The following is a 27,302-nucleotide window of genomic DNA, read 5'->3' as shown; positions in this document are numbered from 1 at the left end:
ATTGAAATGTTAGCCAGTGCTCAACCACTGTATAAGTAATGTGCCATTTGGTGAGTTCACTTCTATGTCTTCATTATTAACTATTTAGTGTATATATTTAGGCCGATATATTTTGCTACACGTACTCTCCTTTGGAGTTTTTGTGGTACGGTATAGATACCCGTGTTTCAGAAATACCTGCCGCAATCCCATTTCCATGGCCGAAAACTTTATATCGGGCCCCACTGGCGGAACTGATCCCGAGCCGCTACTGTATGCATTCAGGTCTTATAATATTGCAATTGGACTTGGTTCACGATCGGTGACTGGGTGTTTGTGTTTGTCGCAGAATTTTCCTCTTCATATTTACGCAACACTACCAACACACAGTAGGGATTACCGGTACATTCCATCGCGTAGCCTTGGTCTCGGGAAGAGCATCAGATCGCGAACAAGAGTCAAATCCACATGTACGACACATCTCGCACCCACTGCTGTGGTAGAATATAACAGATCCATGCCATAGTTACTGTACCAGAGGTATGCCCGACTCGTGCATTTAAAACTAGTGACTTGTAGAAGTCCATGAAGATCATGAAATCTGAAACCCATTTTGGAAATAGTGTGAACCTTTCTCGACATATGTCACTACTATCGACTTATGTTGTGCCCTCTGGGGTGAAGATGAACTATTAAAATTCAGGATAAATTTTGTGCGTTAAGGTTTCCTAAACTGGAATATTGAATATTTGTTTTAGATGTTCAAAGGTTATCAACACTGCTATCTCTTCCCACACGCTTAAAGCGTTGGCCGCTGAAAAATGTTGTATATTACTTTATCGACAAATCAAAAATTTTCTGATATATATTAAATTAACCAATAAGAATTTGGGGTGTGTCAGGGCCTTGGTCCAGAATTTTCTGGATTTTCCTCTCCGCTATAAAAGCCGAGGGCTGATGAGCCATGATGTCCTTTGTGATCGCTCCATTCTAGAGCGTTTACGTAAAGGAGGCTCCCTCGTCCATCTTCTGGAGGTCCACAAGCTCGAGATAATGGCAGTTTCGTCTTAACAATGTGATAGTTTTGAGAGCTAGCTTGAGAGGAAAGTTTCAAACGTCTAGTGATGTAACTTTTATTTTGTCTAATGTATATTTCAAACTTTAATTGTAAAATTCAAACAAGTCAAAAGAACTGAACCATAATCAGGGAATAGAGAGTGAGTAACTCTCATGTATTCCCTCTCAAGTTGACATTGAGGTGACCATGATTTTGTAACCGTTAAAATCCACCTAGCATTTCTGTAATTAAATATTTTCTCCATGTAGTCACCTCTCTAACGTCGGACCATAAGCCCAAATAGGGTCTTAAGAATTTCATGTAAGTATCAAGTAGTGAATGTGTCTGCCTCCTTACCATTTTGATTTTCGGCCAGTAACTTTACCTTTTGCTTTTATTAAAAGCCAGGTAGAATGGGCACTTGTTACCCCTGTTACAGTTAACATCATTCACTTCATTTTTAGGCAATTAGACTGTTGAGCAGTTAGGGCAGTGAGTACTGTTTCAATTTGTTAAATGTAGGTTGCGCCTGGATAGGCCAGGAACTTGTAAATTTCGAGAATAGTCTACAAAAACGTGAATTTGTAGAACAAAAAGCTCTTCCCCTGATGTAGAAACTAGAAGATCCGTCTCCTTGACAATTAAACGAAAGGATCAGTAGCGCTGATTTAAAAATTGTAATTAGGGAGCCGAGTCTCTTTATATTCCGAATCGCGATTTAAGTTATTAAATTAACAATGCACTCCACAATGTAAGGTCTTTCACACGGAAACATTACATTATTGTTCTGAAAGCAGGGTCACATTATAAGAGAAAGTCGCAAATGTTTCTAAAATTATTTTTTAAAACTTAAATTTGAAGTAAAATTTTAAAATGGAATAGACCAAGTCTGCTACTATACACATAATACCGATCTTGGGCTCTTCTGAGATTTTACTACTCATTTTATAATTATTCAAGTTCGTCCACTTACTTAGACTACTTTTGCAACTGGATTACGTATACACATAATAACTATTTTGAACTGTTTTTAAATTTCGTTAATCATTTTATAAATATTCACATTAGTTACTGTTTTAATGTGCATTTAACGGAAAAATTGATTGCTTTTAGTACCATTGTAAGCGCGTAATGAGGGAGGAAACGCTGTATATTACCGGTACTATATACTGGTACTACAATACTGTGTATCATATATTTATCATACTGTACGTTGTACATTTGCTCATTACATACTTCATGATCCTCATATTTTATCTGTATTAGAACGTCGAACAATTTAGTCCGTGAATTAGACTTAGCTATGAAACGTGGTTGATGGATTTGGTTTTAACTTATAATTCTCTAAACGTATAAACCACTGCACTACCTCATAATTTCGAATGATATTGTACGTGAACTCCAGCTCGGAGTACTGTAGCCCCTCATCTCAAAGGATGGTGTTCAGGCCTCAACAACATTAAGTAAGGCAGGAGATACACAACACCGAAGTAAACATGGACGGAGAAAATGAAGTCCCTGTTACAGAGGATTTAAATAATTCTCTTGAAGGCAGTCTTTGGGACCCAGTTTCAACAGGACTGCTCAAGCTGTGATCAAGTACGCAGGTGAGAGACCTAAAGTACTGGACTTGCTTTAGGGATGTGCCAGCTACTGTGTGGAGATGAGAAGAATGCACGAATGAGGAATGTGGTCTGCAAGCACGAACTTCCTGTTCTGCCCAGACAGATCGGCTCTTATTTGCTCTTATCTGCTACACGAAAACACTGGCTCACACTTTGCAGTTTGCTGGATTACAACTAACAAGAGCGAAGAGCTACTAGTAGAAGATAATGTAAAGTCGCCTGGGTAGTAGCGGAGTTACTATGGTAACCATTGCGTCACGGGCTCTGCTGGTGAAAACCCCTTCGCCCCGTGCCTCACCGGGCATGTGCATTCTTCTGATCTCCCAACAATACTCTCAACTTTATAGGTTGAATGACATGTTTTCTTACGATCATTAAGTTAGTATTTTTCGTGTTTAAACGCACAACTCTGTTTGACCACACAGCTCGCTAATATCTGTGCACCTTCAGCACTTATTGCAAACCGAAGGGTATCATCCGCATATGGCAGATTATTTTTCACGATTCCCTTAATAATACTGATATCAGAAAAGCACCCTTTCATAGAAGTTATTGAAGAGGAGTGGAGTTATAACAGAGCCTTGCCTCATCCCTTGCTTTATTTCAATAGCACAGGCTTTGGTGTTATCAACCTTAAGAGATGAGAACTTATGTTAATACAGGTTGGCAACGTTTTGTATATCTTTTCCATCCAGACCAATATCATATAGTATAGTCAATTTACCATGTAACCAAAGAAGTCTCTGGACAACTGGGAATAAAGCAACACCAAGATGAATTAGTCTCTTCTGCAAGGAAACTTCCTGTCTTTCATGAACATATATACCTTGATCATGACCAAGGGTTTCTAGTGTAATGTGGAATCCGAACCAGGGGATGTCTTCATTTTACGAGGCACGTCCAGAAAGTAAGTTCCGTTTCAATTTATCTCCGCTGCAGCGCTGCGATCGCAGGTCCGAAAATGCACGGTAGACGCTCTGTATCAAGGAGAAGAAGCGTGTGCCATTTTGAGATCGCTGTCAGCCACGTACGCTTTGTTGTGCTTGTTTACAATGTCGGTGTTGATTGAACATCCCGCCACTTGTGAAATCAGATCTGTGATTCGTTTTCTGAATGCTAGGAAAGTGAAACCAATTGAAATTTATCGGCAAATTTGCGACGTTTACGGACAAAATGCGATGAGTGATTCAGTGGTGAGAAGGTGGGTCCGACAGTTCAATGAAGGACGTAGTGACGTGCACGATGAAGAACGAAGTGGGCGTCCATCTTTGGTTACAGAAGAACTGCTTCACGCGATTGATGACAAGATCCGGGAAAACCGCAGGTTTACAATTAGTGCTGAAAGAAAATGTTTCCAACTGGTTGAAGACACAGGCGGTAAACTTCTATGAAGAAGGTATACAAAAACGTGTGCCCCGCTATGACAAATGCCTGCAAAATTTCGGCACTTAAGTGGAAAGTAGTTTAAGAGTTGTAGAATTTTGTGCAATAAATAATGTTTCTGTATCTGTACACAATTTAGTTTTATTACCAAACGGAACTTACTTTCTGGACGTACTTCGTGTAACTCCCGAATTCCGTGGCCAGAACTCCAACAGCAGCCAGCTCAGTGACAATGATAATAGGCTATCAAGCCCCCTGATCTTTATCGTCAAATTAAGTCAGCAATACCCTTATGATAGGAACAGCGGTCCTGGTTGAAATGGGCCTCTGCTTTGTGTCAAAATTGGATGTCTTCATTTAAGGCACCACTTCGATGGATTCCGTTCCCGGACCACGCCTGGCTGAGGGTCGGTTGCTAAAACTGAACGCGACATTGTGTTCGAAGGGTGGGAGCGTCGCGGTTCGTGCGGCCACGGCCGCCGCTGCGTCTCCTCACCCCGGTAGAGCTGGACCGGTCGACACCACCACTGAGAGTGTGTGAGACTGGAGGGTTGGTCCGCGCAGCGTCTTTGTGTCTCCTGGCGCCGGTTCGCCGCCCTTGCCCCGCGACAAAGCTCGAAAGTGTGTGCTGTGTGTGCAGCGACCGAACATTTTGTTCGACACGCACAAGCCAAACACGACCTCAGAGCAGGCGAGACTACCCGCTGAATTTAAGCATATTATTAAGCGGAGGAAAAGAAACTAACAAGGATTCCCTTAGTAGCGGCGAGCGAACAGGGAAGAGCCCAGCACCGAATCTCGCAGGTTCACCCTGCCGGGAAATGTGCTGTTTGGGAGGGTCCACTTATCCCGGGAACCTGCGGCGAGTTCAAGTCCTTCTTGAATGGGGCCACGCTCCGCAGAGGGTGCCAGGCCCGTAGAGACCGCTGCGGCTTCCGGGAGGATCTCTCCTTAGTGTGGGATTGCTTGAGAAGGCAGCCGAAAGTGGGTGGTAAACTCCATCTAAGGCTAAATATGACCACGAGACCGATAGCGAACAAGTACCGCGAGGGAAAGTTCAAACGAACTTTGAAGAGAGAGTTCAAAAGTACGTGAAACCGTTGGGGGGTAAACGTGAGAAACCCGAAAATACCTCAACCGGGGAGATTCAAGCCTTATCCGCGCCTCTTCCCCTGCTTTGGCCAGATGGGTCCGTCCCCCTGCACGGAGCAATCCGGCGTCAGAGTGGTAACGGGTTTCTACTCGGCCGGGTAGTGGTGGGGAGGTCGGTGGGCCGCACTTCTCCCCTCGTTGGACGTCGCGACCCGTTGGGTGTCGGTCTAATGCCTGGGTGTGTAGCCTGTTCGTCCGCGTCGCAAGGCGTGTTCGTCGGACAGACCCCCGGTGTTCCGGCCGACGGCTCGACGGTGTGTGTGTGCGCGCGCGGAGTTGATTCGCCGCCCTTCGGGGCAGACGTCCAGCCCCTGACAAGCGAGGGCGCGTGGCATGGAAGACGAACCTCCGGCCCGGCTCCGGCCCCGCTCAGCTGTTGGTTTGGCGATGCCTCGGACAGAAGAATCTTGTAGACTCCCGTCAGCGGCGCAAAAGCTTCGGGTAATTTCACGACCCGTCTTGAAACACGGACCAAGGAGTCTAACATGTGCGCGAGTCATTGGGTAGACACTAAACCTAAAGGCGCAATGAAAGTGAAGGTCCCGCCTCGTGCTGACCGAGGGAAGATGGGCCGCGCTGCTGTGCGGCTCCACATTCCCGGGGCGTCTCGTTCTCATTGCGAGTTGAGGCGCACCCAGAGCGTACACGTTGGGACCCGAAAGATGGTGAACTCTGCCTGGCTAGGACACTAGCAAGGGTGATGTGGAGCTACAGGCAAGAAACCAAGAGAATTTAGAGTTTTGTGTAAATATGTTGGAAGGAAGATGTTTTAAGATGTCCTTGGTGATGCGGGCAGTCACTTCACCACTGCCTGCTCCTTAGGCTCCAGTGCTTCCTGATCTCTTTGAGACTCTCTCGGTTCAGCTTTTCACGGCCGGTGTCCTGGCTGTATGCCGTGGTCGAATATCGTTAGTAGTTGCCTATGTCCCACCGGAAACTGAGCGGGGCATTCCCAGGAATCCGGTCCGTGTGAAGGTCGGTAGAGTACTGAAGGTGTGGCATCCAGTAAATGGAAGAGCAATCCGAAGCGGCAAGAAATTTACCTGAAAGGAAACATAAAACACTTTGTTGGTGTAGCTCTGAAGATGTAGCAAAATGAAACTGCCGTGAAAGTGGGAATCTGGTAACGCTTGTGGCCGTCGAGTGGAATGACGTGTTCCTACAAGCTGTGGCTCAGCTTACCTCGCCTTTCCGTTATGTATAACAGAGGGAGGACTGTTTACTACTCGGCCATCTATACAAACTTCAATCTGCACTCAACATACAACAGCCACACCCAGAAATCTCCTGAGCTGTATAGTGATTACCTTCCTCATGACGGAACTGCAACGTGAGTAACAATTAGGCAAGTATACTCCATATCTTCGTGATGTGATGATGATTATTGTTTAAAGAGGCCTAGCATCTAGCTCCTTGGCCCCTAATAATACGAAATGTAAAAACAAGTTAAATGTACAAATATTCAACCTCTGACCGGAATTCATATCTTGATTGTGAATAATGAATGGACTAATACGAAACCAAGATAATCAGCTGATCCAACTCGAATATTAAACATTAAGAAGAATTCCAATAATCAATCCTACGAATACAAAAATAAACACGACGATGAACAATTATCATGAACTTAAAACAATCAGCGGATCCGCTCCGAAATGGCGCACCTATCCAGAAGCTAACTTATAACAATGGTATATACTGACCAAGGAGCTGCTTCCAAAGCACATCCTTGAATCGATTATGCTTTGTGTCTAAAGAGGTCGAAAATCTAGGTGAATGGCCCCTCATAAAGGTACCTATCGCTAGTAAAGAAGAACCACGGTGTAATGGATTTAAAATTAATCTTCGCGATGATACGATGCATATTGATTATGTGTCCATTTTCTTGTCTGGCCCACCGTGTATTCAAACTTCAGGATTCCATGGACTTTCTCTAATTGGTGATGGTGTGCTATCTAGCGGTCGACTTGGAATTTAAGCAGCGAGGTAGCTAAGTTGTGCTGCTATCTGGGCGCTAGAAGTGAAGCTTTCTCAGTCGTAGTCAGTCGACAATGCAGATAGCAGTTGTTCTGATTTATGCTTCTTAACCTGAAGACGCTGGAACCTATTCTCTGCTGATTGTGCGTTAAGAAGAGTAGAAAATCATGATGCAAGAAGAGGAGATGGTTGAGAAATTAGACCCTGGATGATGGATTGTCCATCTAGGCGATAGACCTGAACATTTGGTTATCCTTTTAGAATATTTAATATATCTTGTTTCCTTCGACCTCGTAAGTAAGTTGCATCCATTTTCTGTACTGAACTAAGCTACCAAGGAATGGATTAGTTAATAGTGTTAATACGCGGAGATATTTAACCTCAAAATTTAAATTCTGTATGTGGTTTTAAAAGAAATTGACTTCCTAAAACAGGTCCTCATAATAATCTTGTAATATGGTAATATTTTCGGGCTTCAAGTTGTAATGGTCATTATGGCATTTGTTTATCTTCTTGACTTTAGTTAATTAAGGTTTTGTGCACAAAACAAGTTATGTTTATTATTATAATATTTTCAATCAAATGTCGGGCTACTAATAGAGAAACATTGTGCCTTTAATGTAGGGCTTCTAATGACTTCCTCGGTACTTCAAGTGCTTGTTTTGATTTCGGTGCTCGTCATCTGTTACACTCTGTGTAACAGAATGAAAACATACCGTGGCCATGCTGTGTTGAATTTGACATTTGAGTATCGAATTATTGTTGGTAACTTGATTTTCAGCTGATTTTTGGTGTGGATCTTCGTGCATATGGAAGGTTTTTCTGATGAGTTTGATTAACTCATTTGGTTTAAGCTACCGTACCTTGGAGAATATTAGGGTTATTTATCCTATTTATGGATTTATGTCCATGTTTCGGATGATTTCATGGTGTTAACTGAAGTTATGCTTTTTGGAGGATTTAATTTAATTTTAATGCAGCCCTGGAGTAACCGAGAAATTCATTAGGGAAATTTCAGCTTTCTTTCAGTAATAGTTGTCTTAAGATTTTAATCTTCTATTGATCTACGTTTGTTTATTGTTCAAAAAGATTTTCTGCCTCCTGGCAATTTGAGTTAGTGTTAAAATAATTTATTTTCAATTGATATCCTTGATTAATTATTCTGAAAGGTGTTCACGTTCATTGTGCAGTGGTAATTGATTTTATAAAAAAATTAGTTTTGAGGTCGAAAATTCTTAAATTATTTACCTAATTAAATTTTGTTTGATCAATTTAATTTGAGTTATTATTTCAGCCAATTAGTTAATTAAGCTTATTTTAGTTGATTCGCTAGGCCTCTTGTGTCCAGAGCTTCCTCAATCAGCGACGGACTTCTGTTGGGATAATTCGTAAGTCGTCCTTTTGCTTATTTTATCCCTGGTCGTGCTAACACTCTTGACATTTACCTTATGTTGTGAGAACGGTATTTCTAGAAAATAACGTAAACATTCGGTGTTCCACACAAAAGGGTGCAACCTATAGGCAACTCAAACCCATAGTGTTCCCCACATAGTGGGTACTATTCACAGGGACCCGTTCTACCCCGCGGTATTCCTTGACATATTGAATAGTAATCACAGTGACCCGTACTATACCGTGGTGTTACCCACATAGTTGGTACTAATCACCGGGACCCGTATTATCCCGCGGGGTTCCTCACACTGTGGTATTAATGAGAGGTAAAACCCACACACTTGGTGTTCCTCACATAATGGGCATTAATGAGAAGTAAAACCCAGACCCGTAGTGTTCCTCGGAGGCAAACCCAAAATGTACCTCACACAGTTATACAAATCTCAGGGAACAGTACTATCCGTCCGGATGTTCACATAGTTGTTCGAATGACAGGTAAACCCCAGACCCGTGGTGTTCCTCGAAACACAAACCCATTGTGTTCATCACATAGTGGTACTAATCACAGGACCCCGTACAATCCCGTGGTGTTCCTCATATAGTGGGTACTAATGACAGGTGACCCCCAGACCCATGGTGTTCCTGGGAACGCGAACCCACGGTGATCGTCACATAGTTGTACAAATCTCAGGGACTCGTACTATCGCGTAGTGTTCGTCACATAGTGGGTACTAATGCCAGGTAAATCCCAGACCCATGATTCTCCATGGTGTTCCTCACATTGTGGTACTAATGACAGGTGAACACGAGACCCGTGGTTTTCTTAGGAACGCAAACCCATGGTATTCATCGCATAGTTGTACAAATCTCAGTGACACGAACTATACAGGGGTCTTCCTCACAAAGTGGGTACTAATCACAGGTAAATCCTAGATCAGTGGTGTTACATGCAACGCGGACCCATGATGTTCCTCACAAATAGTAACTAATCACAGGGACCCGTACTATACCGTCGTGCTCCTCGGAACGAAGCACATGGTGTCCCTCACATAGTGGGTACTAATTTCAGGTAAATCCTAGACCAGTGGTGTTATATGCAACGCGGACCCATGGTGTTCCTCATATTGTGGTACTAATGACAGGTAAACGGCAGACCTGTGGTTTTCCTCAAAACGCAAACCCCTGGAATTCATCACATAGTGGTACTAATCACATGGACCCGTATTATCCGGTGGTGTTCCTCACATAGTGGGTACTAATTTCAGGTGAATCCTAGACCAGTGGTGTTCCATGCAACGCGGACCCATGATGTTCATCACATAGCGTAACTAATCACAGGAACCCGTACTATACCGTGATGCTCCTCGGAACGAAGCACATGGTCTTCCTCACATAGTTGTTCAAATCTCAGGGACCCGTACTATCCCGTGGTGTTCCTCCCATAGTGGTACTAATCACAGGGACCCGTACTATACCCTGGTGTTCCTCATATAGCGGTACTAATAATAGGGAGCCGTATTATACCGTGGTGCTCCTCACACATTTGTACTATTCACAGGGATCCGTAGTATCCCGTAATGTTCATCACAGAGTGCGAACTAATTACGGGGACCCGTACCATCCCATGGTATTCCTCACATTGTGTTACTAATCAGAGGGACCCGTACTATCCCATGGTGTTCATCACATATTGGTACTAATCACAGGGACCTGTACTGGTGTTCCTCATATAGTGCGTACTAATGACAAGTAAAACACAGACCAGTGGTGATCCTGAGAACGCGAGCCCATGGTGTTCGTCACATAGTTGTACAAGTGTCAGGGACCCGTACTATCCCGTGGTGTTCCTCACAGAGTGGGAACTAATCACAGGGACCCGTCCTATCCCATGGTGTTCCTCACAGAGTGAGAACTAATCACAGGGACCCGTACTATACTGTGGTGTTTCTGACAGTGCGTACTTATCACAGGTACATCCCAGACCCATGCTGTTCGTCACATAGTTTCCGAAGTCTCAGGGACCCGTTCTATCCCGTGGTCGTCCCCACATAGTGGGTAAGAATGTCAGGAAAATCCCAGACCCGTGCTGTTCCTCGGAACGCAATCCCATGCTGTTCGTCACATAGTTTCAGAAGTCTCAGGGACCCGTTCTATCCCGTGGTCTTCCCCACATAGTGGGTAAGAATGTCAGGAAAATCCCAGACCCGTGCTGTTCCTCGGAACGCAATCCCATGGTGTTCGTCACATAGTTGTGCAAATCTGAGGGACCCGTACATTCCCGTTGTTTTCCTCACACAGTGGGTACTAATGACATATAAAACCTAGACTTCAGATGTTCCTTGGATCGCAACCCATGGTGTTCGTCATATAGTTGTACAAATCTCTGGGACTCGTACTATCCGGTGGTGTTCCTCGGAACGCACACCCATGTTTCCACAACCAGATGCTGAAACACCCGAGCGACGTTAGCTTCTTTTATCTCCCTTGGATCCTCTAACCGAATCTAGGCAAAGGGTTAGCCTCCGTCATAGTGATGGGTACTATACATGGGTACTATAAATACACAGTGATCCTCTAACAGACCCATGGTATTCCTCAGTTTGTGGTACTAATCGCAAGGATAGTGGAACTAAGCACAAGTAATTTGGTTCAAAATTCAGCATCCCTTGGTCTCGTCTTCCACGCACAGAGATCTGTGTGTTTGGTCCGCGAGAGCTATATTATTTCGCTCACGTCGACGGGAAAGCCAGGTAAGAACCCCCTACACGCCACCTGGGACGCAGCTCGTGGGAGTAACACCTCTCCCCATGCTACGGCAGCGTAGTAGGTTCGTGGATAATCTGCTGTTACTTGATGTCGTGTGTCCCCACTCTCTTACCGCTCTTACAACTGCCAATGGCTGCCATACAGAAAAGCCACATAAGATGACTAGACTCTAATTCTTCTGACCGTAACATTTTGAAGTCTGTTGGTGAGGTTTACCATTTTCCACGAGCTGGTGGGCAATCTGTTTAGCTGTAACATTCGCATGACCCTCTGTAACTGGTTGGTTACAACTCAGACGTTTAAGAAACCTCCAGCCTTTCTGGCTATCCTTGATTAGATCAGTGTCCCCATCGCTCCTGTTATTAGATATCGCTTTTAAGAAATCTTCCCCAGCTTGGACGGTATCGGATCTCAAATGATCGTTGTCAAAGAGATCACGATAGTTTCTCAATATTTCAATAGTTTTTGTATATAGTGTTCACCGTCAGCGAATTGAGATACGAGAAAAATTTCACGATATTTACAAAATCATCACATTAAGGAAAATGCTCCATATTCAGAATGTTCTCGTGCAGTGAAATAATACATTTCTCCCAATCAGCCTTCTTAAAATGACATCATCTTCGAAAAGGCACTCAGATTCTAACGATTTAAAGGTAAGATGTATTGAACTAAGACGAGGCCACAGAACTAGTTGCAAACAGAATTTTGTGGTGGCGTTTTGTAAATTCACAGAGAGTCGCAGACTGAACGATGAAAGGCATAAAAGTCTGTAATGAAGATGTATGTATGAAAAGGAACTGTCTGCGGTCAGATTGCAGCATATATCTGGCATATAACAGGACGATGAGGGATTGTTTGCCCCACTGATTTCGCTGAAAACCGAGATATATGTTTGCTTACGCAGATACTGTAATTTAATATCTGGATAATATCCATCCTCCATCTCGCACTGTTGAATGATACTGGAAGTTTTTTATCATGCTGTAGAAATAGATTGCACGAATCTGTCCATTCTACGCCAGCTTCTCCTCTTTCTTCGGTACCTGGGTAGCCCCATGTTGTATTATGACTCTTGATGTCACCAACCAGAAAATTCACATGTTGATGCTGGAAGGCTCCACAAATCTAAATGCAGTAACTAGTGGCTTATTGATTGAGCTCTACTGTGAGAGTCTCAATGTCATCACGGGAGATGATCTGGATGTTGGATAGCACTGAGGGTGTTCAACCACTAAACACATGACCTTGATTTTTGGACGGCGAAGATTCTAGTCTCGGCGACTTTCCTGAATGCATATTATTAGAGTGTCCAGTAAATTGCAAGGCTATATATTTTGTGTTGTCTTTCAGATTCTTAAAATTAAGTGAATAATAGAAATAATATAATCAAAGAGCAAAATATTATTATGAAAACTTGCGTAACATAAACCAGTAAACCTGTACATACAGAGGACGAAGTTGAGCAGAAAATGGGAGCTGATAAGAGTTAAATATAGTCTGTGTATTCCAGTAAATTCTACAGTCCGACTCGTTGGCTGAATGGTCAACGTACTGGCCTTCGGTTCAGAGGGCCCCAGGTTCGATTCCCGGCCGGGTCGGGGATTTTAACCTTCATTAGTTAATTCCAATGGCCCGGGCACTGGGTGTCTGTGCTGTCCCCAGTATCCTTGCATCTCACACACCACACATAACACAATAACACGCAGTTCCCTACACGTGGCAGATGTCGCCCACCCTCATCGGAGGGTCTGCCTTACAAGGGCTGCACTCGGCTAGAAATAGCCACACGAAATTATTTTTATAGTAACTTCTACAACGTAGCATGGTGTATTTTGCTATGTGTAGGTCTGATTTGACCTTGTAATATTTTAGTGGATGTTTATCACAGTTTCAGCTATTAATTTTTGTGCTGAAAAGACACAAGTAGAAATTTACGATGCTTGCGTATGGTAGAAGTGTCACTGTGTTATAACCGACATTTATTCATATTTTTTTAAAGAATGGGACGTTAGATTGAGTGCATTTCTCATAAAATTTGATCAGACGTAATGAGGAACGTGTTTGCAGTATAGCAGTGAAATTTAGAGGAATTTTAAGTATGTTAATTTGTGGGATTTTATGTCCACAGACGTAGGATCAGTTGAGTATGCAAATTGGAAAGTTCTGGTCAACTTCTAATTTGTACATGTCAGTAATTCCAATATTTATTTATTTATTTATTTATTTATTTATTTATTTATTTGGCGTGTGGCTACATCACTAAAACAAATAATATTTACAAATATTATCTCATACTAATAACAATAATTGATTTCATAACGCTAATAAGTTGAAGACAGGGGAGAGTGCGATTTTAATCTATCTCAGCAGTATAACTAAGATATTTAGCATCTGAGGTGTCCTCAAGACACTTTCCGTGAAGCTAGTTATTCATAAAATTCATATCAAATGTTCGGCCTTCACAAAAGGTCTCATTATTTTATCCAACAATAGGCAGGGACGAATTCATTCCCTGGAAAACTTCGTGCAATTGCATCTAAAACGAATCTAAAACTCATATAAGAAAACCCAATACATGGGAGGATCTACTCGATAATTACACAAACAAAATCTGGTAACTCATTTTCGCAAAATTACTCAGGTAAATAATTTTAAATACTTGGGGAAATCATCCAACAATCTGCATTAAATCATGTGGAAAACAGAGAGAGATTTCTATATTACAAGTAGGCCATAGAACCACATGGAAAAGTACGACAAAATATCAGTATCAAGCAACGCTATATTAAAGCATTATAACACCGTAATTAAGCCTCAAACATTACACACGTCAGAAACCTTGATCAGTCGAGAAAGATCATTATCTAAAATGATCGAAAAACAAGATAGGAAAGTCCTCAGGGAAACCATGGCCCAGTATGTATAGGAGTGTGGATGAATAGGAGGTCTCCGGAATTATATCAACATATTGAGGAAATATCAGATACAATCTTTGGAAAAGGTGATTGAAGTTTGATTGCCATATTCAAAGAATAGATGATGAAAGACTCACTAAAGAATTTAATAATGCCTCCTCGCTTGAAGTCAGAATAACTGGATAATCGAAATTGAAAAGGACCTTCAAGAAATCAACATCCCAGATGAAATTATATGGGACACGCCTAGCTTTAGAACGTTGGTGAACAAACATCATTTTGCTGAGAACCCAAGATGAGTACACAGTTACACAGAAGGAAGAACAGATAATAAAGAACAAAGAGGGAAGAAACTCTGGCAAGAGAAGAAAGCACAACCATCTGCAAAATAAGTACAATCGCGCTCCTTAGTGGGGCAAAACATTTTGAAGTAATAATAATAATAATAATAATAATAATAATAATAATAATAATAATAAGTAATGGAATGAGAAATAGTTACCATCCATGTGGTATGCTTTTTTGTGAAGTGTCAGTCTGCGATACATTTTTCAGGAGGTGATAGCTCGGGGTTCGGTGTATTGAGGTTTGGGGTCTATGTTGAAGTCAGTGTCATATGCGTCTGGACTATTGTATTTCCAAGTGAAGTGAGAAACTTCGTAACTGTCCATAACTGTCGGTGGTAGATAAGTTCTATTTGTCCATGTAGTTATGAAACCATGCGACTCAGTTTGTGAGACATGCTCCTAGTAGATTCTCCAGAGGTAATGGTGTAGATAATGCCGAGGTTTCTTTGTAAAAATGCTCGAGGGAAAAATCAGGACAGAGTGTTTTGAAATATGGTAAGGTCCATGGTTTGAACACAGAACAGGTTCGTATATCCAGAGGGATTCTTTGTTCATCCAATTACTCCATTAGTACCAGTGAAATGCATATCAAATTCTACAGATCCCATTAGACTTGAAATTATTCGTGATGGTAATAATGTTGACCGATATATTGTGATAATACAAGGATTTGGACGATGATTTGTGCTGTAGTAAAAGGCCATCCGTGGCGAGATCGGTTTGCTCACTTGTGTAAGCCAGTGGAGAGCGGCAGGTATAAACCTGTTTGACGAGATAACAGGTGTTCACATTTATATGCGGCGGAACCTCTAGGAAATAGAGGCCCGTGTTATAACATTATTTATGTTACAATAAATGGGGAGTAATTTGAATTTCAATTCTACTGCATAGGCAAATGACAAGAGTGGATTCTCAGTAACATTCCCGAACACTTGTCTATGTATTCTAGTTTCGATGTTTCCATAACACAGTCATAGTTCGTATTGCCACTGAGCGTTTAAATAATTATTTTGGTGTCAGAAGGTTGTCCTTAGATATTAAGATTTCCATTTCTTTATATATTCATAGTGCAGCTAGGTGTTAAGGACTGCTGATGGCGTGTCCTTCAGTGGAAAGCAGGATGGTGGTTGAAGTGCATGGAAGGGATTCTTGGGATTGCTCTCCCATGCTAGGATCGTGAAATTACGTAGCTAGCCAACTGCTCCTAGATGACAGGTTTGTTTGACACAATGAGTCAGTACCACATAGTATTCCATAGGGTGTAGTAGCACCCTGCCATTAGTCCATGGGATACCCATGATTTTTGCCATGTTGTTTATAAAGGAGTTGTAATATTTTGTGTGTTTATATTTTAGCAGGACTATAAGTGGATGCAGTTGAACTCCGTGACCTAAAATATGTAAGGGTTACACATGAGTCGAGTTTATTTTGGGGTTTGACTGAAGGTTATAACTAAATGTTAACATAATTTCTTTTCACAGGTTTTCATGAATTTATTCCAATCGCTGACTTCAACCTGTTATTTCGGTTCATGAAACATCATTCAGTCAATACAAATAACACTATTTTATGTTGGATAATTTTACGCTATTATTCACTGGCACTTGAAGTCCACTTGTTTTGAGGGTCACTGTGGTCATCACACACATTCCATTAACTTCAACGATAGGTCACTTTGGTCCTCAACCTTAAACATTAATATAGTGGGTGACCATGATAGCTCAGTGATGTACATTTCGACGTTTCTCAGACTCCATTGAGGGTCCAGGTATCTCGTCCTATGCTGATGTACAGTCAGTGGATGGCCTAAATTAAAAAGGTATTGAAAACACTTCCTCATATTTATACGATCGAGAAATCGGATGCATAACGCACAGTTGTTTATGGAGCTGAGCAGATTGAATCTCATGTTGTTTTCCAGTTAACCATAAACTGGTTTTCTGTGAATAGCCCTTCAGACTTTTTTGTGGTGGATATTAATTTCAACTCGAAATCGTCCAGCCGCAGCGTTATATTAATATCACTGACCGCAGAACACTGTTTATGGCCATATTTGTTAACAAACCCGCCATCAATTTTCATTGTATTTTATTGAATAAAATAGTTAGATTATGTAGGCTTTTAATTTATGTGGGCCTTCCTTGATACCCCAATAGTCATGTCTGGAAGTGACGAAGAGCCATTAACACCCACTGAGATACAAGAGTTAACAATTCATGCTGAAGACCTGGAACAGGCAAACACCAGTTTGACATGACGAAAAGGGTTCATTACTCACTATGTCTCTTCAACACTTGCAACGTTGAGATATAAGAGATATTTAGTAACTTCCTTGTGGCCCCGTTAGAGAAAAGAGAGAGGCCAATTAACTGCCCCCAGGTAAACTAAAATGGAGAAAAGTATACTGCAGCTGTCAACATACGAGTCCCTACTTAAAGACGCCCCTCGAGAATTACGTGACATTCATGAATAGCTATGGGAACTGAAGTTGAACTTTCAATTTGCATTCAGAACCGGCTAACAGACACAATATTATCGTACAAGTGCCGAGGGAGCATGTACAGTTTTGAGCTACTGGTCTACTCATAATTAAAAGAAAACACGACATGTAGGAAACGGGAGCACAGATATGCTCAGGTTTCAGCAACAATTTCTTAAATTACGTCGTATTATGACTTGATTCGGCGCTTGCTAATTCCCTTGAATTGTTTATTCATAAGTCTGAATACTTCTATCATGAGCTTCTAGTCTTTTACCAGTTTTCTTTGTCATAGGATCCTTCCGTGTTCATCCGAATTAATTTCTGGACGGCTACCAAACGACTGTTGATGAGCACACTTCTACTTTGGTCCGAAAACATAAAAAGGGTCGTCCATGGTTGAGAACAAGCGGTTGTATATATCTGTGGTTGATGAGGAGATAATTCATGAAATGACCTTTGCTCTTTTCGTACACGGACCTAGCATTATGTTAACTGAAGATTTTCTCTCAGAGAAAATGGTACAAAAGGATGGACCGCTCCCCGATGTATGTTATGAGGTCGCAGCAAAGGTGCTGTTCTAGCTGAAGAGCTTACTACTTCTCTGCTGTGTGCGATCGCATGCGCCTTGCTACATCTCCGGAATTAGAGGTCTTGTGGAACTCCGGACACTTGTGTAGTAGTTAGTGGGACGTTAAGCAAAATAACATTGTTATTAAATCACGTGCGGCTTAATCACGACGTGACGTGACGCTAGTGCGCCGTATCACCCGTGTGAACCGACAGCGTGGTGCTGCGTGAGAACGATTTGCCAAGAAACACGGTGAAGTGCGGCATCTTACCAGTGTGGTTTATATGTGCGTGGTTAACTTAAATGATTCTCTTAACATTTTATCGCAAATCAGAGCACTCGTGAGTGTTCTGATCTGAAATGTTAAATGGACCTTCTTGGCTGTATATTTGTCACAGACATAACACCAGTATAGCTTCTGGCCTGTGTGAGTCCGCATGTGATCTGGTAGGTCGGTTTTCTGGATGAGGGATTTGCAACAGATTTTGCGCCAGTGCGCCTTACACCCGTGTGAGTCCGCATACGACGTGCTAGGTGGGATCTCCTGCTGAACACCCTGATTCAATCATTGCATGGGATTGGCTTCTTGCCTTGTGCCAGTCAGCATATGAACTACTAGGCTGACTTTGATGCTGAAGAAAATGCCACAGATATTGCAGCAATATGGCTTCTCGCCTAAGTGTGTCCGCATGTGATCTCCTAACTCGCGTTTCTGGATGAATGATTTGCCGAACACATAGCAGCTGTGTGGTATATCGCCTGTGAGGGTCGCATGTGACCTGCATAGATGGACTTTCTGGCTGAAGAAATTCCCACAGACGTTGCAGGAGTATGGCCTCTCAACTGTGTGTGTCCGTCTATGACTTACATTGACGGATTCACTGCTGAATTACTTGCCACAGACGTTACATTAATATTACTTCTCATCTATGTGTGAGCGCAAGTGAATAGCATGGACGGATTTACTGCCGAATAACTTGCCACAGATATTGCAAGAGTAAGGCTTTTCGTCCGTGTGAGAACGCATGTGAATAGCATGGTTGTCTTCCCTGCTAAAGGATTCGCCACCAAAAGTCTCGTCTGTATGGGTCCACATATGATGAGATAGAGTGTCTTTCCGGCTGAATGATTTGCCACAGACTTTGCAACAGTATGACTTCTTTTCTGTGTGTGTGTCCGCATATGAACAGTGAGTGTGCTGTTATGGATGAATGATGTGCTACAAACATTGCAGCTGTTTGGCTTCACGTCTGTATGGGTCCGCACATGATCGGTCAGACTGCCTTTCATTATGTATGAGTTGCCACAGATATTGCAGCTCTAAGGCTTTTCGCCTGTATGGTCCGCATATGATCGGTTAATTTGTATCTCATTATGAATGATTTGGCACAGACATTGCAGCTGTATGGCTTCTCGCCTGTATGGGTCCGCATATGACCGGTTAGTTTGCTTCTCATTATGACTGATTTGGCATAGACATTGAACCTGTATGGCTTCTCGCCTGTAGTGGTCCACATTAGACCGATTAGAATGCTTTTCTACAGACATTGCCACTGTATGGCTTCTCGCCTGTATGGGTCCGCATATGTACGGTGAGCCTGCCTTTCTTTCTGAATGATTTGCCACAGACATTGCAACAGAAAGGCTTCTCGCCTGTATGGGTACGCATATGTTCGGTCAGACTGCCTTTCTTTCTGAATGATTTGCCACAGACATTGCACCTGAAAGGCTTCTCGCCTGTATGGGTCCCTATATGACACGTTAGAATGTCTTTCAGTATGAATGATTTGCTACACACATTGCATTTGTACGGCTTCTCGCCTGTATGAGTCCGCATATGATCGTTGAGTTTGCCTTTCTGTATGAAGGATTTGCCACAGACACCGCAAGTGTATGGCTTCTCGCCTGTATGGGTCCGCATATGTACGGTTAGACTGCCTCTCAGTATGAATGATTTGCCACAGACATTGCAACTGAAACGCTTCTCGCCTGTATGGATCCGCATATGAACTGTTAGAATGCCTTTCAGAGTGAATGATTTGTTACAGACATTGCAATTGTTCGGCTTCTCGCCTGTATGAGTCCTCATATGATCGGTTAGTTTGACTCTCTTCATGAATGATTTGCCACAGACATGGCAGCTATATGGCTTCTCACCTGTATGGGTCCGCATATGTTCGGTCAGACTGCCTTTCTGTCTGAATGATTTTCCACAGACACTGCAACTGAAAGGCGTCTCGCCTGTATGGGTCCGTATATGACACGTTAGAATGTCTTTCATTATGAATGATTTGCTACAGACATTGCATTTGTACGGCTTCTCGCCTGTATGAGTCCGCATATGATCGGTTAGTTTGCCTCTCTTTATGAATGATTTGCCACAGACACGGCAAATATATGGCTTCTCACCTGTATGGGTCCGCATATGTTCTGTTAGACCGCCTTTCTTCATGAATGATTTGCCACAGACATTGCAACTGTATGCCTTCTCACCTGTATGGATCCGCATATGACCCGTTAGAATGCCTTTCAGAGTGAATGATCTGCTACAGACATTGCACCTGTATGGCCTCTCGCCTGTATGAGTCCGCATGTGATCGGTCAGTTTGCCTCTCTTTATGAATGATTTGCCACAGATATTGCAACTATATGGCTTCTCGCCTGTATGGGTCCGCATATGACTGGTTAGAATGCCTTTCGTTGCGAATGATTTACCACAGATATTGCAGCTGTGAGGTTTCTCTCCTGTATGGGTCCGCATATGATCGGTTAGTTTGCCTTTCTGTATGAAGGATTTGCCACAGACACCGCAACTGTATGGTCTCTCACCTGTATGGGTCCGCAGATGTTCGGTGAGATTGCCTTTCTGTATGAATGATTTGCTACAGACATGGCAAGTGAATGGCCTCTCGCCTGTATGGGTCCGCATATGGTCGGCCAGACTGCCTTTCTTTATGAATAACTTGCCACAGACACCGCATCTGTATTGCTTATCACCTGTATGGGTCCGCATATGTTTGGTGAAATTGCCTGTCAGTATGAATGATTTGCTACAGACATTGCAGCGGTATGGCTTATCGCCTGTGTGAGACTGCATACCATCCGGCCTTTTCCTGAAAGTTTTATGAGATACTGAGCATTCGTTTATAATCGCACCTGTATGCAATCGCGTGTTCTCTGTCAGCATTTTCCTCTTTGAAAAGCATTTTTCAGAAAATACGCACACTTGGAGCATGTGGATCCTGAGGTGTTCCGCCAAGCTGCTTCGGCTACATAACACCTTTCTGCAGTGATCGCACTTGAAGGGTCGATCTTCCTTGTGTCTCTTCAGATGTCGCAAGAGGTCCAACTTCCCAGCCAGGATATCACTGCACACACTACAACTAAAACTAGCTGATCCGCTGTCCGGAGCTTGATGATCTCTATAGCTCACCTCGGGTCTCGATCTACAGTGACAAATTAAAACCATGTGACCAATAGTTCAACAGCCAACTCCACTACAACTATCACACAGGGGATTTGCTACTGGACATTCCAATCACTGATATCCAGTGCAGAGAGCTCGTTACTGATAAACATTACATTCCTGAGAGTAAACATTATCTGAGGTTAAAATTCAAAACCTCTCACTTGTAACGAGAATGTGTTGCGTCTTTTCTTAATCACGATATCACGCGCAAGAAGCTTGTCACGGTTTAGAAATGTACGAGTTAATAGACCTCATTTGAAGAAAGTATGAGAAGTGGTCCAGCCTAAAAATGTAAATACTCATACAAGCTCTTTAATCCAGCACATATTATTCTATCGAAATCCGTAGTCTGTTCTCCTACATAAAGAACGGCATATGCTTTGGAGTTTTGATCTTGTTGAACCACTCTGCGCTTTGTCGCAGGCAAGTAATAATTTTTGTAAAGGACCTTGTTCTTGAGGCTGTTTGAGAGAATGTCTGTGTTGTAGATATTAATAAAGGTGAGAACGTTTGCCGACATTCAGCAAGATCTGTTGAAACATGGCTAATCTTTTATTAATGTTATTTTGTCACACAAATATACATATTGTATTTGTACATTGTTATCATATCACTATAGCATTTTATTATGTCACTGTGTCGCTTTTCCGAAATATGTATCTTTGATGTGCAATCAAACATAGCCAACCTATATATAGGACGGTAGGTTTATACAAGGACGTTCATAATTACTACCATGTACTACATCACTCTACGTCTTAATTGCTGTATTTAACACGGAAACCACTAATACTGATGAAATCCTGGAAAAGCTGAAATATAACAAGTATACGACGGCTCTCTCCCTAGCATTGATACTGTCTTTCCTCCTCAAGACACTGCTGTTATAGACATTATGAAGGCAACACAGAATATGGCTTTTGTGGTAGCGTTTTATTACAATGTTCTAATATCCTGATTTTGAATCCAAACGCAACCTATCATGCCCTTGAATATTCTTACAAGTATTACTTTAACAATACGGATAGAAGGAGCATGAAAATCAAGGCTTGAGCCAAAATTCGAGATGACAAGACGTTGAATTGCACTGTAGTGGATATTGCTGCTATGTAAAGGAAGGAATGTTATTCTATTTATTTCAAAAGATCACGGGCAACGTGATTATTTTTAGTGGATTGAAAACATAGTTGGACAGCATCCAATTCTGTGCCTGTCTCCCCACCACAGAGTAGTTCTACATATTCTACGGAAGAACGGTTATAGGTGAGATTCGCTTACAACTGCCACATGGGAGAATCGATCACGCAGGCTAAAATATATCGTAACATGAACAGGTACTTTCCAATTCATGCTGTATGAAATGAATTCACTTGCCCCAGTCGAATGCATGACTGGCTCACAAGCATAGTAATGGGAGGCTCGACCATGTATTGTTACTGCACTCTTTGGAGAAAATAAGTGGACAAATGAAAGGGGGACATTGATTCCAGATATGACAGATTAAATCTCTTGATCATCAAACAAGATATTGATGTTGACACCACTAGACAACAGGGGGCAGAAAATACGACACTGGATTGTATGTCATGCGTTCTGTGGCATATCACGCCAAGCAAAGGTGCAAACGTCTGTAACCCTTCTTCCTTACGTGAATACGTGATTCTTGTGACAAGTAATTTATCAGGTTCACAATTAGTTTTCAGTAAAATAATGTTTCATTTCGCATTGATAAATATTCTATACGAACCAGCTATATTGCTGTAACTCGTGGCACGTCCCAGGTGACGGATACGGGTTCGCCGCTGGCCTGCCGATGAACTTGAGCAAAATATAAAAGCTCTCGCGTACCAAACATGTACAAAGTCTTTAATGGCAACTTTGGCGGAGATGGAGACGTTCAGTAGGGACCAGGTGGCGGAAGAGGTACACTAAATTTCTGGAAGTTAATGCAGAAAAGAGGGTAGCGTTTCTTCTCTAGAGGAGTGGCTGCAAAAGGCATCTGTTCTCCATGTCCGGAGCTGCGTTACTCCCTTCTGTCATGAGCTCTAAAATGCTCAAGACAAGCCGGCCGTAAAATAATACCGTTATATCATTACAGAAATATTTCTCATGGTATCGGAGCCAAGGTTAATGCAGCCCCTGGAATGAACGCGCATTGGCAGGGCCCAGTTAGCATGAAAAGAATGCTAGGGTTACCGACCCACGGGCTGTGACGGCTAACCATGCTAGTACCCCCATTTTGTATCCCATCATTGAATTATGCCTGGATGAAGTGGCGAATAAGCCTCTGCACTTGAGAGAAGGCTTGTAGGCATCTGAGAGGTGCGGAAAAAAGATGGAATGGAGAAAAGTCATGGGAAAAGAGGTGTGGTTACTAACTGGTGTACAACAGAAACCGAAGGACAGTTCATGGTGTTGACATTGTCACATCAGCTAAATTTGACGGTTCAGTCTCCGAGGTGCAAAAGTTTGACAATCGCTTGATGTAACTCGTCCGCACTGGGGAAAGAAGCAAATTCCAATTTTTCACAGCAACGCTCCACAAACTGACGTGCTCATGGAAACCAAAGATGCGTTCTGGGCACCGCCAGAAAAGAAGACCGCTGACTATCTTATCGCTGCCGCTGATCTGAATGGACGTGTCGGACCGAGGAAAGAAGAACAAACAGTCCATACCGTTCATGGACTAGCGAAAAGAACGAAGATGCCCAACAAATTCGCGATTATGCAGAAACTGATCATCGCAAACACACGGTTCAAAAAGAGTGATATTCATCTACTCAGTACTACAGTGGCTCCCATCCAATTCGCATTGACTACATCCTTGTGAGAGAGCGAAATCTCGAAGATGTTCTAGAGATAACAGTTGTCCCTTATTAAATCCTTGCGATGCAACAAAGACCAATCATCTAAGCTGCGGAAAAAGTCACCAAGAGCCCAATACTTCGCAGGAAATAGACAAATTGGGATCAAATGGTTGCCCCTGAAGAAGGAGACTAACGTCGTTGCAGAAGTTACAGAATCACAAATCACCATAGTTGAAGTGAGCCGGACTAAACTGAAAGACGCCTTTCGCTCTATTCCTGGAACAATTAAGTCAGGGCGACGGCAACGAAGGATTAAACATGACATATGGCTAAGGAATGAAGATGTTAAATATGCAGTACGGTTGAAGAAGCAGCTGTACCACAAGTTTCTTGCTCGTTGGAATGCCTACGAGGCTGCCACTCGTAAAATGAAGGAGGTATTTGCCGTAACAAAATCAAACCGGTAGGCAGGTCTATATGTGAAACATGACATGCGCGATTTCGAGCGGAATTTTTAACGGCTAGTCCAATCGATCCAACGCAAAACGTCAGAAGTCCAAAGTTTTTACGGCATCAATGAGGAAACAGACGATTTGCTACTGGACAGGCGGGAAGCGCGAGTACACTGGCGAAACTATTTTGACAACATTTCAATCATGGAATTTCCGTATCTACCAATCCTAATCACCTCCGCTGGGAAGGTCCAACGTAGGAAAATGACGTCACTAAAGTCCAGACTATGCGGAAGGAAATGAAATCAGGGAAAGCCATCTGCCCCGATTATCTTCCAGCAGAGTTTTGTTTCTCTCAATGGGGGGATGCAGCAGTGTGGCTAAAGCAAGCTTTTCAGCCATATCATCAAAGAAGGTCATAAACAAACAGACTGGCGACGGAGTATCAATTCAGAAATAAGGGAAGCCCTGGCGATTTTTCTAATCACGGCCCGAACATACTTCTGAGCCTCGCAACGAGAGACTTAGAACAAATCTTCGACAAAAGGATTAGCGATTTAGCCAAACATACAACAAGCCAAGCTGGATTTGTGTAAAATTGTGGCGCAATAGGAGAAACCCATGTTGCCGGACTGTTACTTGAGAAACACCGTGAAAAGAATAAGAGGCTTCATCAAAAATTTCTGGACCCTTAAAAGGCCATCCATCGGGTACTTCATGACCAAATCAGTCAGCCCTACAAGTACATGGCATTCCAGAGCACCTTGCTGAGAGGGTATAATTGCTCTACAAAGAACAAATGAGTTGTGTTCAAGCTGCCGCAGGAGCGTCTGATGACTTCCGCATAACTGTAGGAGTCCATCAAGGCCCCGGCTTATCACCACTGCAGCTTATTCTTGTGATGGACATAATTACCACAAACCTGCGCAGTCCAATACCATGGACACTTCTCTAAGCAAATGATATCATTTGGCTGAAGAGAATAAGCTAGACCTGCAGCGTCAAACAGAAGACTGGAACAATCGACTAGCGCAATAAGCCCCGCGCCTCAACAAGAATAAGACAGAATACATTGCATTAAATCGTCGAGACGTTGGAACCATGCATGTTGACGTTGAAGATATAGGACGAGTAGAGATATTTAAGTATATTGGCTCCTCAATCTATGATTATGGCCAAGTTACTGATGAATTCAACTTAAGGATAAACAACGCCTGACTGAAGTGGAGAATGACAACAGGCGCCCTTCCGAACTTTGGACGAAGGGCCATCTCTAAACTGAGTTCTACCGAACTGATATCTGTCCTACCGATATCCATCCTGTCGTTTTCTACGGCAACGAATGCTGCCCAGCTCTAGAGGTACAACGCCAAATAAGCATCATGGATACGAAGTTGCTTAGGTGGAAGGCTGGCATAACTAGACTAGATCACATTTCAAATGATGTTATTAGAAAACGTTTTGGCATTGCAGCGATCCAGAAGAAAATTGGGGAAAGGCGTGTGCGCTGGTTTGGGCAACTGTTGCGTGTAGAGGACGATACATTGGGAAAGTCAGAGTATTACACAGAAAGTCGGTGAAAAGAGGCGCTAGGGACGAACCAAGCAGCATAGACTGATAAAGTGCACAACGGCCTGAAAGTTGGAAGACTACATGCAGACATGGCCCGAGACCGAACTAACTGGAGTCAATGAACCACAACACCGGACCCTGCCACCAGATGCAGACTGATGAATACTCTGTTACAAAAATGGAGTGCAAAGGATATTTTACACATCCTAACATTCAAATTAGTTTACTGTATGTTCAAATTTTCTCCCCTAAAGCATATGTCCGATATCTATAAAAACTTATTTTCACAAAATAGTGTTTGAATGGCTGAAAACTTCTCGATTTCATGTTTAAGTGACTCCTATAAATGCATTGTGAAGAAAAATTTATAACTCGACAAAATAAAAAATGGGTATTGCACCCGTCCACCTCCCGAGTCCCAGAGTAGCATTTATCTCAGGGGTGTCGGTTCATTATTTAAGTCATCAAATATATATATAACGGCATAATAGAACACGGGGATGAACGGAGCAATTAAAATTAAAATAGGGAAGGCTCGATTGTAAACTTGAATTTAAGGACTCCATGATAGGACTAGGAAGTGACTGTTACTTTAAAAAGGGCATCATCTAACTACAATAAAAAGATTATGAGAGTGGTTTCCTTTGAAATAATTTGCCAGAAGGGGCGGTTTATTACGCCATCTGACGTATGAAACTTTGATACATTTGGCAACGACATTTAAATTTCCACACATGTTACATACACAAATCACTTGCCATACCGCAAGTGGTATCAATATCTTGCTGGGTTGCTTCTGAAATAAAATGACATTTTGGAGGTATAATTTACGGATCGATTCCATTTGAATCGAACCGTTGTTCAAAGATATAGCTTCCTTCTATCGGGAGCCCGAGCATAACCCATGTTACGGTCGGCTTCCCGATTTAACTAAGATGACGTACTCCGGCTATATACATTTTTCCGAGACCGGTGCTCGGACTGGGTAATGTTTCTCGTGAAATGCGAAAACTGGATTCCACGGACAGTTCCTATCTTACGATATCCAGCTGATGCCATACCATTGAATCAGCATTTATATTTTATTTACATGTGATTTGAAATGTTGCAAAGTAGCCTCAACAGACTACTGACACAGATGAGATAACGAGAAGCGGTTGGGAAATACCGTGGCAATGGCCCCCCTCGCATCGCGAGCGAAGTAAACAAACACGCCAAGTATTACTGTCACATCGTCCCATGCGGAAACCGTACGATAACGAGGTACCAAATGACTCTAATATTATCATTCTCATTATTCAACATACGAATAGAGGGATGTTGTCACCAAACAATTTAATCCACGATCGTCAGAAT

General features: G+C 42.5%; 1 protein-coding gene across 1 annotated transcript in view; it reads right to left on the bottom strand.

Annotated features, from left to right (window-relative positions):
* Positions 1-20,659, bottom strand: part of LOC136886639 (zinc finger protein 33B-like) — a 145,608-nt gene extending 124,949 nt beyond the window's left edge. The window contains exon 1 of the mRNA XM_068230867.1: positions 19,445-20,659. Coding sequence (XP_068086968.1) covers positions 19,445-20,659 — 1,215 coding nt within the window. The remainder of the gene's footprint in view (positions 1-19,444) is intronic.
* Between the last annotated feature and the right edge of the window lie 6,643 nt (positions 20,660-27,302).

This window comes from Anabrus simplex, chromosome X (genome assembly GCF_040414725.1).
Source record: "Anabrus simplex isolate iqAnaSimp1 chromosome X, ASM4041472v1, whole genome shotgun sequence".
Classification (NCBI taxonomy): domain Eukaryota; kingdom Metazoa; phylum Arthropoda; class Insecta; order Orthoptera; family Tettigoniidae; genus Anabrus; species Anabrus simplex.
The sequence above is the reverse complement of the archived record's forward strand: the minus strand, read 5'-3'. Positions and strand labels throughout refer to the sequence as shown.